The sequence below is a fragment of the Protomyctophum bolini genome (assembly GCF_963924005.1).
Source record: "Protomyctophum bolini genome assembly, chromosome: 13".
Classification (NCBI taxonomy): Eukaryota; Metazoa; Chordata; class Actinopteri; order Myctophiformes; family Myctophidae; genus Protomyctophum; species Protomyctophum bolini.
Window position 1 is genome coordinate 5,170,470 of NC_137874.1, and position 15,384 is coordinate 5,185,853.

General features: G+C 43.0%; 1 protein-coding gene across 1 annotated transcript in view; it reads right to left on the reverse strand.

Moving 5' to 3' along the window:
- Window positions 1-8,723: 8,723 nt before the first annotated feature.
- nectin3b (nectin cell adhesion molecule 3b) overlaps window positions 8,724-15,384 on the reverse strand; it is a 29,228-nt gene continuing 22,567 nt past the window's right edge. Inside the window, exon 7 of the mRNA XM_080781004.1 lies at window positions 8,724-8,850. Within this exon, the coding sequence (XP_080637130.1) occupies window position 8,850 (1 nt within the window). The 3' untranslated portion in view covers window positions 8,724-8,849. The remainder of the gene's footprint in view (window positions 8,851-15,384) is intronic.

The following is a 15,384-nucleotide window of genomic DNA, read 5'->3' on the forward strand; positions in this document are numbered from 1 at the left end:
TAGATAATTATATGCACTATAAATACTCATACTGCTTATAAGAATCACACATTATCAAGTATTTATAATAATTCACAAGTTTACTTCAAGGCTACTTCATAATTAGCTGGACACTCAGACATTTCTTTGGAAAGGAGTGTATAGGCCTAATGTATTATAATTCTTATAGTTGAAATTCACTATAATGCATAATATTATTCTAGTGATTACAAGTCATATTACCAGTAAGACGCCCTGAGGGAGAGAAGCGTGCATGCATCCGCCGCCTGGGTGACAGCAGACTGGGCGAGTGCTGGCGCTTTGGCATGGGGGGGGGGGGGGGGGGGGGGGCAGATAAACATATGGAATGAATTCTGTACTGGCCATACTGTATATGGAGCGTGTCTTGAGTGTATACAGTGTTTGATGAGGTCAGATCAAAACATATGGAATGTCAGAACAGGTCAGCTCCATATATGGAGATCTAAGGGTGGCAGCGGGGGGGGGGGCAGTGTCTTGAGTGTACAGGGTTTGATGAGGCCCCAGGTATAGGCCGGGCCTTCATTTTCGGGCCTGTTGAGAACTCTAGTTTTCGCCCGGCTGCGGCTGCATTAATAACTTTGGGGCAGGTCCTTAGAGTTTACTTTAAATGGACACGGGTATCAATCAAAAGTAGAGACATCGAAGAGGAAGGACGGTTGGGGAAAGGATCAACATATGGAACAGGTTCTGACATATATCAGATGTAGCGTTGCTGGCCAATATCGATGACATTGGGATCTCCATATATGGGCGACAGCATGTCGCATTTTACTATGACATCGCTATCTCCCATCCCCGATGATGTCACGTGGTGTCGCGAGACCTGGGCAGTGGGCACCATATATGGGTGCTTTCCAATGTATGGGGATTTTGAGTGATATACACTGACTGACAAAAATGTACGATTTCATAGTAAATGCGACCTGTAGTCGCAATAATGTGATTATATCTATTATTATCTAATATAAATGCACCATATGTGTATGTCTGTAATCCGCGTAACTCGAGAACCTGAATTTAAATGTGACACACGCGTTCCACACCACCACAGGGGGCGCAGTCGTTGAGTCGTTTAAAGCAATGTACTGGAGATATTGGTGGTTTATTGCAAAGGTAGACGGAAAGTATACATTTCAATGCAGCTTCAAATATCCCCAATGATTAACAATGTTTTCACACAGTGAGCTTGAGTTTCTCTATACAGTAAGGCTACAAAATAACAAAGCTACAGTATCATATAAAGACTAGTGCAAATTTTGGCAACAACATATACATGAAAGAACATTTTTTTGTTAATAAATCAAACAAGAAAAGGATGGAGAAATGAAAGGTATCCACGTATAACTTCACTAACATATCAATATGGCACTTGAAAAATGAGCTGGCAAATCTCTCCATACAGTATGTTCACAGTAAATGCCAGTTAACCCATTCTGACCTGAGATCAGATTCATACGAGGTTTCCACTGGACACAAACTGGTCTGATTAACCCATTCTGACCTGAGATCAGATTCTAAAAATGTCAGTCGTTCTTCGAATTTTTCAAAAATAGCAGACCTACAAGCTCGTATCGCGCCACTCGGTGGCGCGATATGAGCTTGTAGATCTGCTATTTTTCAATAGCTAAAGCATAACATGATGCTAACACCAAAATGGGTGCCCGGTCAGAATGGGATAATGTACTTTTACAAAAGTATGATAAGACTATAGAAATGTACACTTAGCTCAAATCTCTCTGCCAGGAGGCATGTGTTCAGGTTGGGGCCCTGAACATTTTCAGAAACACAGCCATTGTGTAAACATCTTGTGGTGTCCATTTTACATACCCTGAACCAAACATGATAAGACAGAATAGGTGGTATCCAACCCTATGTGGTTTGATGATCTGCATGGTTACAATAGTAATCTACATCTGGCATGCTGTACACAATTGCCTTACTAAAACTGCATTATTTTGAATTGATTGATTGTTTGAAAATCCTATGGCAGTTCAGTTGCGGCCGTCACAGCCTGCCAAATTCCTGAAGTGTGCAATGTTCTTATGTTTCCCTGTGTTGCATGTACGTATATAGGCCACAATCAAAGCAGTTTGAAGCTTCGTGATGTGGAGCCTATACCTCCAGGCTTCCCCACAAAAGCACACAAAACCTATATGCACAAAAGCAAGACTCATATTAAAGATGGAGTGCCACAGGTTTAGTATTTTTCCAGTTTTGCATGTGTCTATGAGGTGACAGTACTTCATTAGACACCCTGGAGTCGTTTTTATGTGCAATGGTGTATTAACTTTGTATTTAGGGTTTCTTACTGAAGGCTGAACCCTTGACAGTCAAACGGGCCGATGAAATAAACAGTAATATAGAAGTGTCATCACACTATCAGCCCCTCCCCTAACCCCTCCCCCTTTATCATACAACTATACAGCTGTGGGTGCGGCTTCAGTTCAGGTGGATCACCACCCATCACCACCCACCAGGCAAACCAGGCATACTTAATGAACTGGTGGGCGTGTCCACATAAAAGCGTGATTTTAACAAATACTGGAAAAAGTTCTTCCTCCAATAAAATAATACCTGATGATCATGTTTTAGGGTGGAAAAAAATGGTGGCACTCCATCTTTCAGTGGTCAAAATTGAATATTGTCGGTTAACATTAACATCCTTACCCAGGCTAGACTTTATAATGTCAGTGCCGCTGCATGTAAGTTGCATAGTTTTAATACTTTTTTTTTGTTAACCTTGAAAAGACAGTGACTGTAAAAAGTACATTTCAATATGACCATATATATATAGGGGAGGGGGGTGGGTGTTATTATAATGAGTCAAAGATGTGGGAGGGGGAGTAGCTTGGGATGAGGGCGTGGCAGAGAAATAATTTGCATACACAGCGCCCCCACCACATCAGGACATTGTGGTACTGCAGTGTCTGAATAAAGGGTATGTGCGTGTGACATCATCATCATCATCATACCCGGACGTTATGCGAGTGGCAAAAACTACGTTCTGGACTTGACAGTCCATACATCCAAACAGAAAAAGCCCTATCTGATTGCATTAAATGTCTTTAAACAACATTAAATTCCCTTTGTCTGCACTCACTTTGCCACTCGATCTGCCATTCACTGTATGCATGCGCATACCCTCTATATATAGATATAATGAATATAAGTCACATCTCTGCGAGTCTAGGGGTTTGAATTTAGTGATGCACCGAATATTCGGCCGCAGAAAATATTCGGCAGAAAATGGCCGGCGGAAAATGGCTAAAGAAATGCATTTTTCGGCCTATTCGGTTTCGGCCCCGAATAGGCAGAAAATATATCACCGAATAGTGTATGCAATGAATGGATTCAAAAGAGCTGAATTAATGTTTTATATATGGACCTATAATAGTGATTATTATTTAAGTTAAGTTTTGGCATAACCATTTATTTTGCCATAAATCCAGTGGCTTTAAGGTACGGCCATGACAGCAATGGTAGGAAAATATATATATTAATCCTATTTGGATATTCGGTTTTCGGGCCAACTGTTTCCTATATTCGGTATTCGGTTTCGTCCAAGAATTTCCCTTTCGGTGCATCCCTATAGTTTGAATGCACCGAGCTTTGTCAAGCATCTTCTATACGAACACAATTGAGCAGGGAAGGTGATATTTGTCACTCACTGCACATACTCGTTACGGGGCTGGGGCTACACCTGCCAGCAGGGAGTGTTGGGGCGGGAGGAGTACAGTAGGTCGGAGGTGCTACAGTACGTCCTCCCAGTGGGAGCGTGCAGAGAGCAGGGACGTGCAGAGAGTGTTAGAGGGGCAGGGGCTATAGTTAAGTAAGAGGGCACTTTTGGACAAAAACAGCGAAAATAGCAGATCTAGAAGCTCACAACGCGTGTAAACGACATGGATTTCTGCTCAAAATACTGTGTTTTTGAGCATGGTTCCGCTCAAAATACTGTGTTCACGTTCAGGAGACTCCTGTAAAAAAAAAGCAATTCACCCGAATGCTGCCTTATGGCATGGAAAGGAGTGTGGCATTTGCATTTCTTTCACCATAGTAAATGCTGCATGCATTCGAGGTCTGGAAAGGGCAGCTGTAAAAGGGCAGGGGCTGAAGCCCCCTTTGATGTCTATGTGTGCACGTCCCTGGCCAGCAGCTGGCAGCACATAAATGTGTGTGGCGAGGAATTAATTGGCATAACAACTAAATTGGTGGACAATTAGTCCACTCCAAATAAATAAGAGAAGAAATATAACTTCCCTTACTAGCACGGCGGTAACTTGTTAGGGATACGTTATCACGTTTATATCGTTTGTTACTGTAACGTTGGTTTGTACCTGCAAGCTTGCATGTTTGTGAATGTCTAGTTCTGGTAGGATACATCCCATAGGTTGGAGGGACAGGAGCATTGTCTAGTTCTGGACTGGTAGCCTACATCCCATAGGTTGGAGGGACAGGAGCATTGTCTAGTTCTGGACTGGTAGCCTACGTCCCATAGGTTGGAGGGACAGGAGCATTGTCTAGTTCTGGACTGGTAGCCTACATCCCATAGGTTGGAGGGACAGGAGCATTGCAATCGAGTAGCCTGGCAGGATGCTTAGCCGTATGCACAAGAAATGATGGGCCACGCAGTGTGCACACACACACACACACACACACACACACACACACACACACACACACACACACACACACACACACACACACTCTCTCTCTCTCTCTCTCTCTCTCGGCGGGGTTAATAAATCACATTTAAATTGTGATTGTGACCTTTTGCTCCCACTATCAGTGTTCATGAATCACCATGAAAACTTTTCAGAGCAATTGCAGTCAACTTGCACATCAATATTATTATGTAAGTAGGCGCTGCATAAGCTTATATTCCTATAAATACCATTCAAGTTTAATAATCTGACTATGTTATTGTCTCTGGTAGCTACAAGGTTAGGATCAACATACATTCTAAAATGTGCCAATAGGATAGCAGCTATTAGAATTCTATAAGTCTACCACCAAAAATACTGCAATAATGTTAGATTAGCATAATAATGACAATAAATGTTTGGATCATTATATGTGGAGCGTTTTTAGGTTGGTGACTTGGTGCAGGTGTATGTAATGCGGCAGCCTTGTGTGAGAGGTTGGACTAAAGCTTAGGTGGTGGTGCGTGCGCACGTGCGTGCGCGCGTGTGCGCGTGTGTGTGGGTGTGTGGATACTACAATTGAGCTATAGTCTAATTCATATAGGCTACTTACTGTGTGCTAGACCGAAATAATGATTTTCAAATAAAAAAAACATTGATTTTTCAACGGAAAAACATCTTTCAGTTGACCATCAGCTATGTTTGGGCGACAACAGATAGACATTTTATATCAATACTTACTTACTCATTTTGGAATGCATGAGTTGATAGGAGGCAGATGTTCTGAATACACTTCTGGAGATACACCAGTATCAAGGCTGTGGAAATACAGGGCACTTCATATATAGAAACAAATTAAACACTAATGATAGCAAAAAGGAGGAGGAAAAAAAATACATCAAACTGGTGATAACCATCAGTGTGATTTACAGCGGGATTTTGTCCTACAATGCCCACAACAGCCGTTTCATTTCCAGGATGCCGGGCTGTGTGAGTCAAGTGGATTTCATGAGCTTATTGATATCGGTCAGAATGATTGACTGACAGTTCCTCGCTTGATTGTGTTGGTCGGTCAGGGGGGGCGCGTCTTGTCTCACACGTAGTGTTCCCGGTGATTGATGTAAACACGGTCCTCTCCGCTCTGATGACACACCCACTGGTGGCCGGACAGCTGACGGTGGGTGGGGCTTTGGGCTGCGTGCTGCACAGGCCGCGTAGTAGGAGGAGGCGCAGCTCGCTCGGCTCCCTCATACCTGCGCTCTGCCCTGCGGGTCTGCAATGCACATCACATCACAGGATGATGTCATTGCAGTCGCGGCTCGCTGCTGGTGATATTTATAAATACTGTAGCTATTTTAAAAGAGAGTGCATGGGCAGTCCATTCCCCTGGCCATTTGCCTTTTAAACGGTGCAGGAATAAAGCACAGGAGGGAAGAGTGACACGGCAGGGTTTGATCCTAGGCCAGTTGGGTTTACATGTAGTTCAAGGAGACAAATGCTTTAACACATTTAAGGCCTGAAATATTCAAAGATTTGTGCCACATTTTCACGATAAAAAAAATAAATAGCAGACCTACAAGCTCGAGTGGCGCGCTATGAGCTTGTATAGATCTGCTATTTTTCCAATAGCTAAAGTATAACATAATGCTTAGTTAAAACACCAAAACGGGTTCCCGTCTGGAATGCTTTAAACAGGTGAATATATATATTTTGTGGTACAGGTGTACGGCGCTAAACATTAGACTGATTGGAGCACTTTCTGCCTATAAACACAGATTTGTAGGCAAGACAAATATGGTCAGAAAGGAGGGTGAATGACGAGGTATACTGATATACTGATACTGGATGATGGTACAGCTATTAGGGCAACATCAGACCTATTAATTATGATTTGGATAAGAATATTATGTCAAGTAATGTAGAAAATGATGTAAAACGAGGGGAGCTGTGGGGTTTCTTTTAAACGCACACAAAAGTTCACTTCATTTTGGAGGGTGAGAGACTCTTTCTGGCGTGGCTATAAATAGCAAAAGTTGTCTCTAAAAGCTGGCAGTGATCTCTCTTCTCTACCGGCTATAAGAACATCCTTATGTGTTTAAGTGTGCTGGAGATGATTACCTGACACAGCCACGCCACTTGTGAGGCATGGACTCCAATAGGAATGGCAGGGGGTCTCTCGGTGTAGGGAGGAGGGGGCTTGTGAGTGGGGGGGAGATCAATGCTGCAGAGAGAGAGAGAGACAGCAGTGACAGGAAAACGAGAATTAGAATTGTGACATTATAGTAATTGACCAATGCTTACTTAATGTGTTCCGTTACACTTTCAAAGTTTAGGCCCTAATCCTCGTTTCTAGTATGCCGCGAAAGGAGTATTTCCCGTTAAATAGCCATATTCATGTGGGAGTAGGGTTGATACAGACATGCATACTACAGCAAATTACATAAAGTAACAATAAATTGGACGAGTAATGGACGCTGCCGCTAAAGATTCTTCACGGAGGGACCTCAATTTAAGCGAAGTAAGAGGTTGAGGCCAGAGTTCACCGTCTCATTAGTTTAAATGGGGCTGAGACCTAGATATTGACCCGAGCCATTCATGAAGTGATGTCATCATCATCATACAGTATAGCTATTGATTCCCCGACATTGGACGTTCGTTCATTGCCTCGTGAGCCTTTTATGCGGTCAGAAATCATCATCGTGGTGGGTTCTGCTACACTTTCTCACATCGATGGGGTTGTGGCTTTACAGCTCATGTATTCACGATTGCACGCTGCCCCACATCCATTATAAAAATGGGCTTTCATATCTGCGCGGTGACAGAGAGGGATGAGGGCAGATTGCATCCTGTCGTCCCACGGGGACATCCATTCAGGGTTGCATTTATACTCCGTGGTACGACAGTGCTTGCCAGAAATAATGCTATTGTGGTTGTAGGTCAGTTCTTTTTTGGCACTGTAGCCGCGATGGGAGTATTAAACTGAAAATACGAGGAATTTGTGTTGTGGATTAATTGCAAACCACTATAGATGCATGCCTCGGGATAAGTGAGGATATAGCCTCGGCACCAAAAATAGACCATTGTTAGAACCTTACGGACAGTTTGAGGATATCTTTTGAGTTTTGCAGGCTCGTTATTTTTTAAATGTCAACTTTTTTAGAACTCGTGCTAAATAAATGTTATCCTTTGTGAACGCCAATATTTTTTACGGGACCCCGATTGGTTTTTCATATTTCACATGCAGGAACGGGGAGGTATTGCTGTACCAGCCATGTGTGCATCTCAAAGGGAATTAGAGTTTTAGAATGAAGAAATAAAACAGCACACACGCAAAATGATGTATGTGTACTTGAAGACATTAATAGGGAAATTCATCAAATTCATTACATTTATTAAAAACTCCTTGCTTGCCTCGCAGATACAGTCATGCAAACATACAGAGAGAAACACAGTCGCACACTTGTCTCTCTCACACACACACACACACACCACACCACACCACACCACACACACACACACACACACACACACACACACACACACACACACACACACACACACACACACACACACACACACACACACACACACACACACACACACACACACACACACACACACACACACACACACACACACACACACACACACACACACACACACACACACACACACACACACACACAAATCCCAGGAGGAGTCAGTGTGTGACCTAGCTCCCAGGTAAATAATTTAATCCAGAAGTTTCTCTCTGCCCTGGCCCCGGACACCAACATTAACCTGAGTGCAGGTCTTGCATGGAAACAAACACGGTAAAAAAAAAGTAGGATAAGGGCTCCCTGCCAAGACAGCAATTACCTGCCACCTCTCAACCTTGTACCATAACCTTCCTGGACAATGGATCGTAGATTCGTATAGCACCGCGTGAATCCAGAACAGAAGCGCCCCACCGGAATCCATTCAGTTAATGTCATGGATGCAATATGGCATTAATTAAACAGCTGATCATTTCCTTGCGGCATGAATTATTTGCGGGGGACTCACACTTTGTCAGTAAAGACAGGGGGAGGGGCCTTCCGGGCAGTGAGGATGACGATGGTGAAGACTGCAATGAGGAACAGAGCGAAGACCGCGCCCATCACAGCTCCTACCACAGCGACGGAGTTTGACCTCTCCTGTTGAGACTGGTCTGGGGTGGAATAAAAAGGAGGAGCAATGCATTTTAAATGTCAAACACAACAGAAGAAACCAAACAACAACACACGACAAAACGACACATGATGACCTGATGTGCGCGGCCAGTAACACAGACAGTAATGGCGGCGGGGGAATGTCTTCCACCACGTTTGCGTCGGTTTTAGTGTTTCATGGCGAGTGTTTTGAGCCGTAACTGACGTGTATTGCCCATGGCAGGTTGATGGCTCTGCCCGGCAGCTCTATACGGTGCAAGAGGGGGGATGGGGATGAGGGGGGTATATAGTATACTCTTCCTTCACTGGTAGCTCGTGTCTATAGCTTCGTCAAACTCTCTGCTGAGCATTGCTCACGTTACGTTACGTTACGTTACGTTACACCTCCATCTCCCACATCATCCCACCTCCCTCTGCCCTCTGCGTGAGGAGCTCAGTGTACCATTATGTCGCCGTTAAGTTGACTTTGTCAGACCATATGCTTGTTTTTATCCCCCGTGTTGTCTGTCCTGCCCCCCCCCCCCCCCCTCCCCGCCGAGAGGAGATTAGGATTAATCATGATTAACATGTATTAAACTCACCGCCCCAAAAAAACAGGCTTTGGCCAATCAGGAGCCATTAAATCAACTGCGGTTGATGGATAATCCTTTGGGCAGGTAGTGTGTTAATAGGACTGTGATTGTGGGGCATTGAAAGAAGCAGAGGACATAAGGTTGGGGGGTGTTGGTGCGACGGTCAATTTGAGTTGCTTTAGCCGTTGAGGTGGAACGGGGAGGGAAAAAAATCAATAATTTGCTGAGGAGAATCCTAAATAACATCTTAATTATGATGCAGAACAAGCTGGGACTTTAGAGTTGAGCCCCTGAGACTTACATTTCTTTACTCTCATGCCCTTCATAGCCATTATTAGTTTGTAATGGATTTAGCCGTTATAGCTTGGTGGTAGATGATCACACTTTGCAGCAAGGCAGTGGAAAGGGAGAGCCTAAACTACTGTAAGCAGAAGATGTCTTTGAAGACCTTCCCTCTTTGATAACCATGACAACAAACTTTTTGGATGAGTCATGAGTCAGACTGAATGACAAAAAGAAAGCCATTACTCATGCTGTCCTACTTTTTTTTTTACCTTAACAAAATACACAGGCTTTAGCTGTAGAAATGCATCCATTTACTTAAACCTTCTATATTTTCACCCAAGGCTCTATATACTGCTGTAAGTTCACCAATTATTTTCCTCAAAATTAGTTTTGTGAATGCGAGGCATTGCGAATGCATAAAATGACTTGTCTTTTAGTTCTACTGGATCTCATCAGCACTAGTCCCTCCCCAACATGTTTTTATTGGTGAAATATTTTCATCATAGTGTTAGTCGAAGTAACGAGACAGAATGAGTCTCAAGGAACAGATAGCGATGTAATGGTAGGGATCAGTATGAACCAGGCACATTTGTTTTTTGCATAGGGTAGGTAGTCCAAAATGCCCCGCCCCTTCTCTCTCTTTATTTCAAGCCTTATCCCGTTTTCTGAGGGTGGCAATTTAGAAATTCCTCACACAAGCAGATTGTATCCTCCTTTGCTGCCTGCAAAATTGTTCCTTTCCGTTGTGCATTTGTAGTGTAAAGTCAAACGGAATGACTTCCGAACGGGGGGGTTCAAAAGAAATCAAGGTCTAGCTGATTAAAGTCATTGCTAGCAGAGAGCTGCTTTGCCCTTACTCGTCAGAACAAGCTGGCGTGCGGCTCCAGACTGAGCATGCTCCGTTTCAAGGTCACAGCAAGAAAACTGCTGTGGCCACAATAAGATCTATTGAAGAAACGACAGTGTGATGGAAGTGAACTGATTGCAAACACATTTCATGATTAGCGGAAAGGACTCCGGTGCTAAACAATGCCAAGGTCAATTTGACATTTTTTTGTCTCTCGTTTCCCCAGCTCAGCAGAGCGCTCCGTATAGAGCCGCGGCGGCTATACAAAAGGGGACACGTCCAAAACCCAAACAGCGGATTCTGTCATTTAACCAGGCCCCGTGCCCTCAGCTCCACTAGCCCCCCCGTCTCCACTCTCCTGTCTTTCGCAGCCAGGTAGAACCAGCAGCAAAGCCTTACAAGAAGACAGCCTCTGTCACCAGCCCCTGATGAGCTTGTTGCCATGGGGACAGAGTCAATGGGCTGGAGAGAGAGAGAGAGAGAGAGAGAGAGAGAGAGAGAGAGAGAGAGAGAGCGGGACGTTTGGGCCTCAGACAAACACTCAGCGTTTAATTTTTACCAGCTGGTATAGATACAGGGAGAAAAAGGCATGGGGTCCGATAGGTGGGGGTTCACAAAAGGAGACTAGCTGTTTTAAGTGGAGAGCGAGGGGAAATCCTGTCCTGTCACGAAACACAAAATCAGGACAGGACAACAGCAGGGGAGGGAGGGAGGGAGGGAAGAATTCTGCTGAGAGGAGAGAAACACTCTGGAGATAAGTGAAGCATATACAATCCAATTCTGACAAATGAAGAAACATATTGCTGCCCCGTCATCATGCAGAAACCTTGCATTTCAATTAATGCCCTATACTACAGTCGGTGTCACATGAAAGTAGCAAAAAATATCCGATCTACAATGAGTCGCATCGCAATGTTTTTTTATCTAGATATTGAACCAATGAAAGTATTAACAAATCACTAGATCAGATCTACCTTGAATTTCATTTTTTGACAAACAAGGATAACACCCGACAGCGATGATTCTATATACCTTCCTGTGGGATCAGGAGGGGCGGGGGGGGGGGGGGATACTGGTTAAAGGCTGATTGATGCCTTGATGACAAGTGTCCCCCTTGACAAATAATATTTTCAACTGAATTAGGTGTCGACGCATTGCTTTCTTTTCTCAGCTGAAAAGGTTATTTCTGTCTCACGACACGCTGAAGCATCGAGTATAGGCTTTTAGAGAACTGCAGGTGACGTCATTTCTATATAGAAGCACACCGAGCTGGGAAACATTCAGCGGGAACAGAACTCACAGGTGCTAAGGTGCTTTATTGAACAAAAGTATCTCAAAAACTCTTTACAAAATAACGTGCCATTGTCATTACTGATACAGCTGTGTGATATATATATATTTTAACTTTTAAACTAATTCTTTTATATACAAAACACAAGGAGAAAGTGCTTTAATGTGAGACTGAAGTTAACCCTTCACTCTTACGCAAGTCCGTTATGCAGACCAAGTTTGATCACCAAATGTAGCTACAGTAAGTACAGTTCATGTTATTTTAGTTGACTCTATCTGGAGTATCTGCATGCATTTGTTCTTGTTCATCCGTTCAAATAATGTTGACAAATTAATTGGTGACATAACGAGTCAAGAACACAGAAATGGATATATGGCATAGACGAGCTAAATGTCTTGAGGGAACTCAGAGACCAAAGGTAGTGAATACTCTAAAAGGAAAAGAGAAAAGACAACCTAAACATGTTCCCATCATTAAATACCTTAAAAAAAAAGATATACAATAACAAAATAACCAAAATTAAAATGTCTGGGTTTCTAAGGCACCAGTGTTCATGTTTCTGAACCCCAAGCAGAAGGACTCCCTTCCAAGACTTTGCAACTAACACCCAGAGATAATGCCAACAGCGATAATGACAAACATAATATTGGCAAATTCGAAATTTCATTGTTATTAAGAATCAAGAACATGATCAGCATGTCTATTCTGACTTGAATCCATTATCACTGAACATGTCCTACTAAAATAACGGTTAAGTCTACTGTACTCAACAGTGCTTCACAGATGACACCACCACATACATTTAAGTATTTGGATTGCAATGTCTGCTTGAAGGTAACTCGTCAAAATTCAAATAAAATGCTAGTGCTCAATTCATTCCTCACAAAAACAAAACTCCACTTTGATAACAGTTTCTGGGATATCTAATTGTTCTAAGGAATCTTTTCTCTCTACTTCAGGCTAGTCTGAAAAGGTGTTTCAGTTGTCATTCATTAGCCAATAACACCATGTTTGATACACTACTGTCATAATACATACAATCAACATATTTTGGCATTTTAAAATACTGTATCTGATCATACCATTATGGTTGGCACCTACTCACAAAACACTTGTGCATGTGAAAAAAGAAATACTGTTGAGTTTTCTTCTCCATGCAATCTACAAGTTGCAAAAGTGTTGTTTTTTTTTTACTACATGAAATACAAATCCGTCTTTTCTTCTGCGGTTACCTAATCACAGAGGGCTAGAAATTAAATGTGGTTACAGACACCATCTATAATTTTATTTGCAAGAGCAATTACGATGTGATATATCAGATACCATAATACTGTAGGCCTACTAGGTCTGATTTTCAAATACTGATTTTCAAATACATCCAATTTGTGCAATAAAAGAAAAAACGGAGACAGATCTCATTGAACGTGAGGATCTTTCCCTCGCTGCATTTACTGTATGAGGTTTAACCCATTCTGACCTGAGATCAGATTCATACGAGGTTTCCACTGGACAACACACTGGTCTGATGAACCCATTCTGACCTGAGATCAGATTCTAAAAATGTCAGTCGTTCTTCGATTTTTCAAAAAATAGCAGACTTACAAGCTCGTAGCGCGCCACTCGGTGGCGCGCTACGAGCTTGTAGGTCTGCTATTTTTCAATAGCTAAAGCATAACATGATGCCGACACCAAAACGGGTTCCCGGTCAGAATGGGTTAAGTAAAGGGCAACCAGCTACAGTATTTCTGGTAGGATACTAGGAATTAATGGATTCACTGTTGGAACAAATTATTATCCCCCCCCCCCCCCCCCCTCCCCGACTAGGAACCTAAGTTGAAACTATTACTTGAAGGCCTATAGCTAAACAGATACTCTAGAATTTACAAATACAATAATCTGTTGCTAGACAGCAGCAGGTGCATAATTATCTAGTCACTATAGATTCTAGTGGACCACAAGTGCTATGTCAAGTAAACGAATTAATCTTCTGCAAAGCATGACATAAAACAAAACTATAACTCTCGTAAACCCTACTGTATATATACACACAGTGCTTCAGGGCTCTGGTCCTTATTGGCACACTCATTTCCCCCCCTCTACATCTAGTTCTCTCCCAACGTGCCGTGTTGTTGAAGTGCTTGTATAGTTTGGATTCCTTTGGCCAGATGCTCGCCTTTTATGACATGCCCAGAATAAGGACGCAAGTGTTTAAGCTAGAAAAGACGCAAGAGACCAACATGTGTTCTTTGCCATGTCGATTAAAACGACAGCGTTTTCCCCAGTGAGTTTGTATGTTAAGGCCAGACTGTGTGACAAAATGACTGTCTGTAGTTACATTTGAGTGGAGCAGCATACAGGCTGAGGCAGACCCCCAGTGGCTATTCACCCCCCCCCCACACTCTCATTTCAGCTAGTCTTATCTTTCCTTCTTCCCCATCCCGCTCTCCTGGGGACGACAGCCTATAGGAGCCGAGGACACTGAATTACTCTCTCAAGGTTCTTCGTACTTTCTTCTAGGGCATCATTTTATCCAGGACATTTCCACGACATCACAGATCAAATTGACCAGTGGGCAAAATTGACAAAGCCCCACATCATTGCAGCTTGTAGTGATTGCAACCCCCCCTCCCAAACACACACACACACACACACACACACACACACACACACACACACACGTGTCTTTAACATGATGCATTTTTTGCACCATCATTTGTGGCACCGCCAACAGCCTAACTAAATATTAAAATACTTTCGGGCGATGAAATAACCTTAAAATGTATCCGCTTCTCCAGCTGATATTGTCACTGAACTAATGGGCGTCTGAATTTCATTCGTCAAACAATCTTTTTCTCCAGGGACTCATTTCGGGAACACTTTTCAAATAAATGTGCAGTTTCATCGTCATCTACACTATTTAATGTTGACAAACTATAAAAAAAAAAAAAAAAAAGAAAAAAGGCCACAAAAAGTCCCCGATGTTCGAATACCTGCCTCACGCAACGTTTCAAGTTAAACCGTACTGAAATTAATGGTAAAGCCACGAGTTGTAGTCAATTAATGGGCTACACGTGGCAGTGGTATGGTCCTTCTTTTAGGCCAAAATAAACCAAACGGATCATCAGAACAGCTGGGGATTCACATTGGCACGGGTCAGCAAACTCGGCAGTGATTCCTTCAGACCAAACACTCACTATACGGCCGCCTCCTCATTTAAACAACTGGATTGAAAGTTCTCCGCATGAAGAATGCCGCCACCAGAGCGCCACGCTATAAACTCGACCGACAGGTGACTAGCTGTGCCTCGGTTATGTTTTTGGAGCCAAGCTCCCGTGATCCGTTATTCTGTTGAGGCCGGACTTCAGTCTAAAATATGCCAACACAACAAGCAGACTACTTCAAATTGTCTTTACCCTGCCGTTCCCCCCCCCCCCGACCACTGGCTTGGTGTATTTTAAGCTTGACACAGGTGGCTGTAGACTATAATTAGAGGGTAGCACAAGATTTCTCAAGCAAATCAGTGCAAGTTTTAGCAACA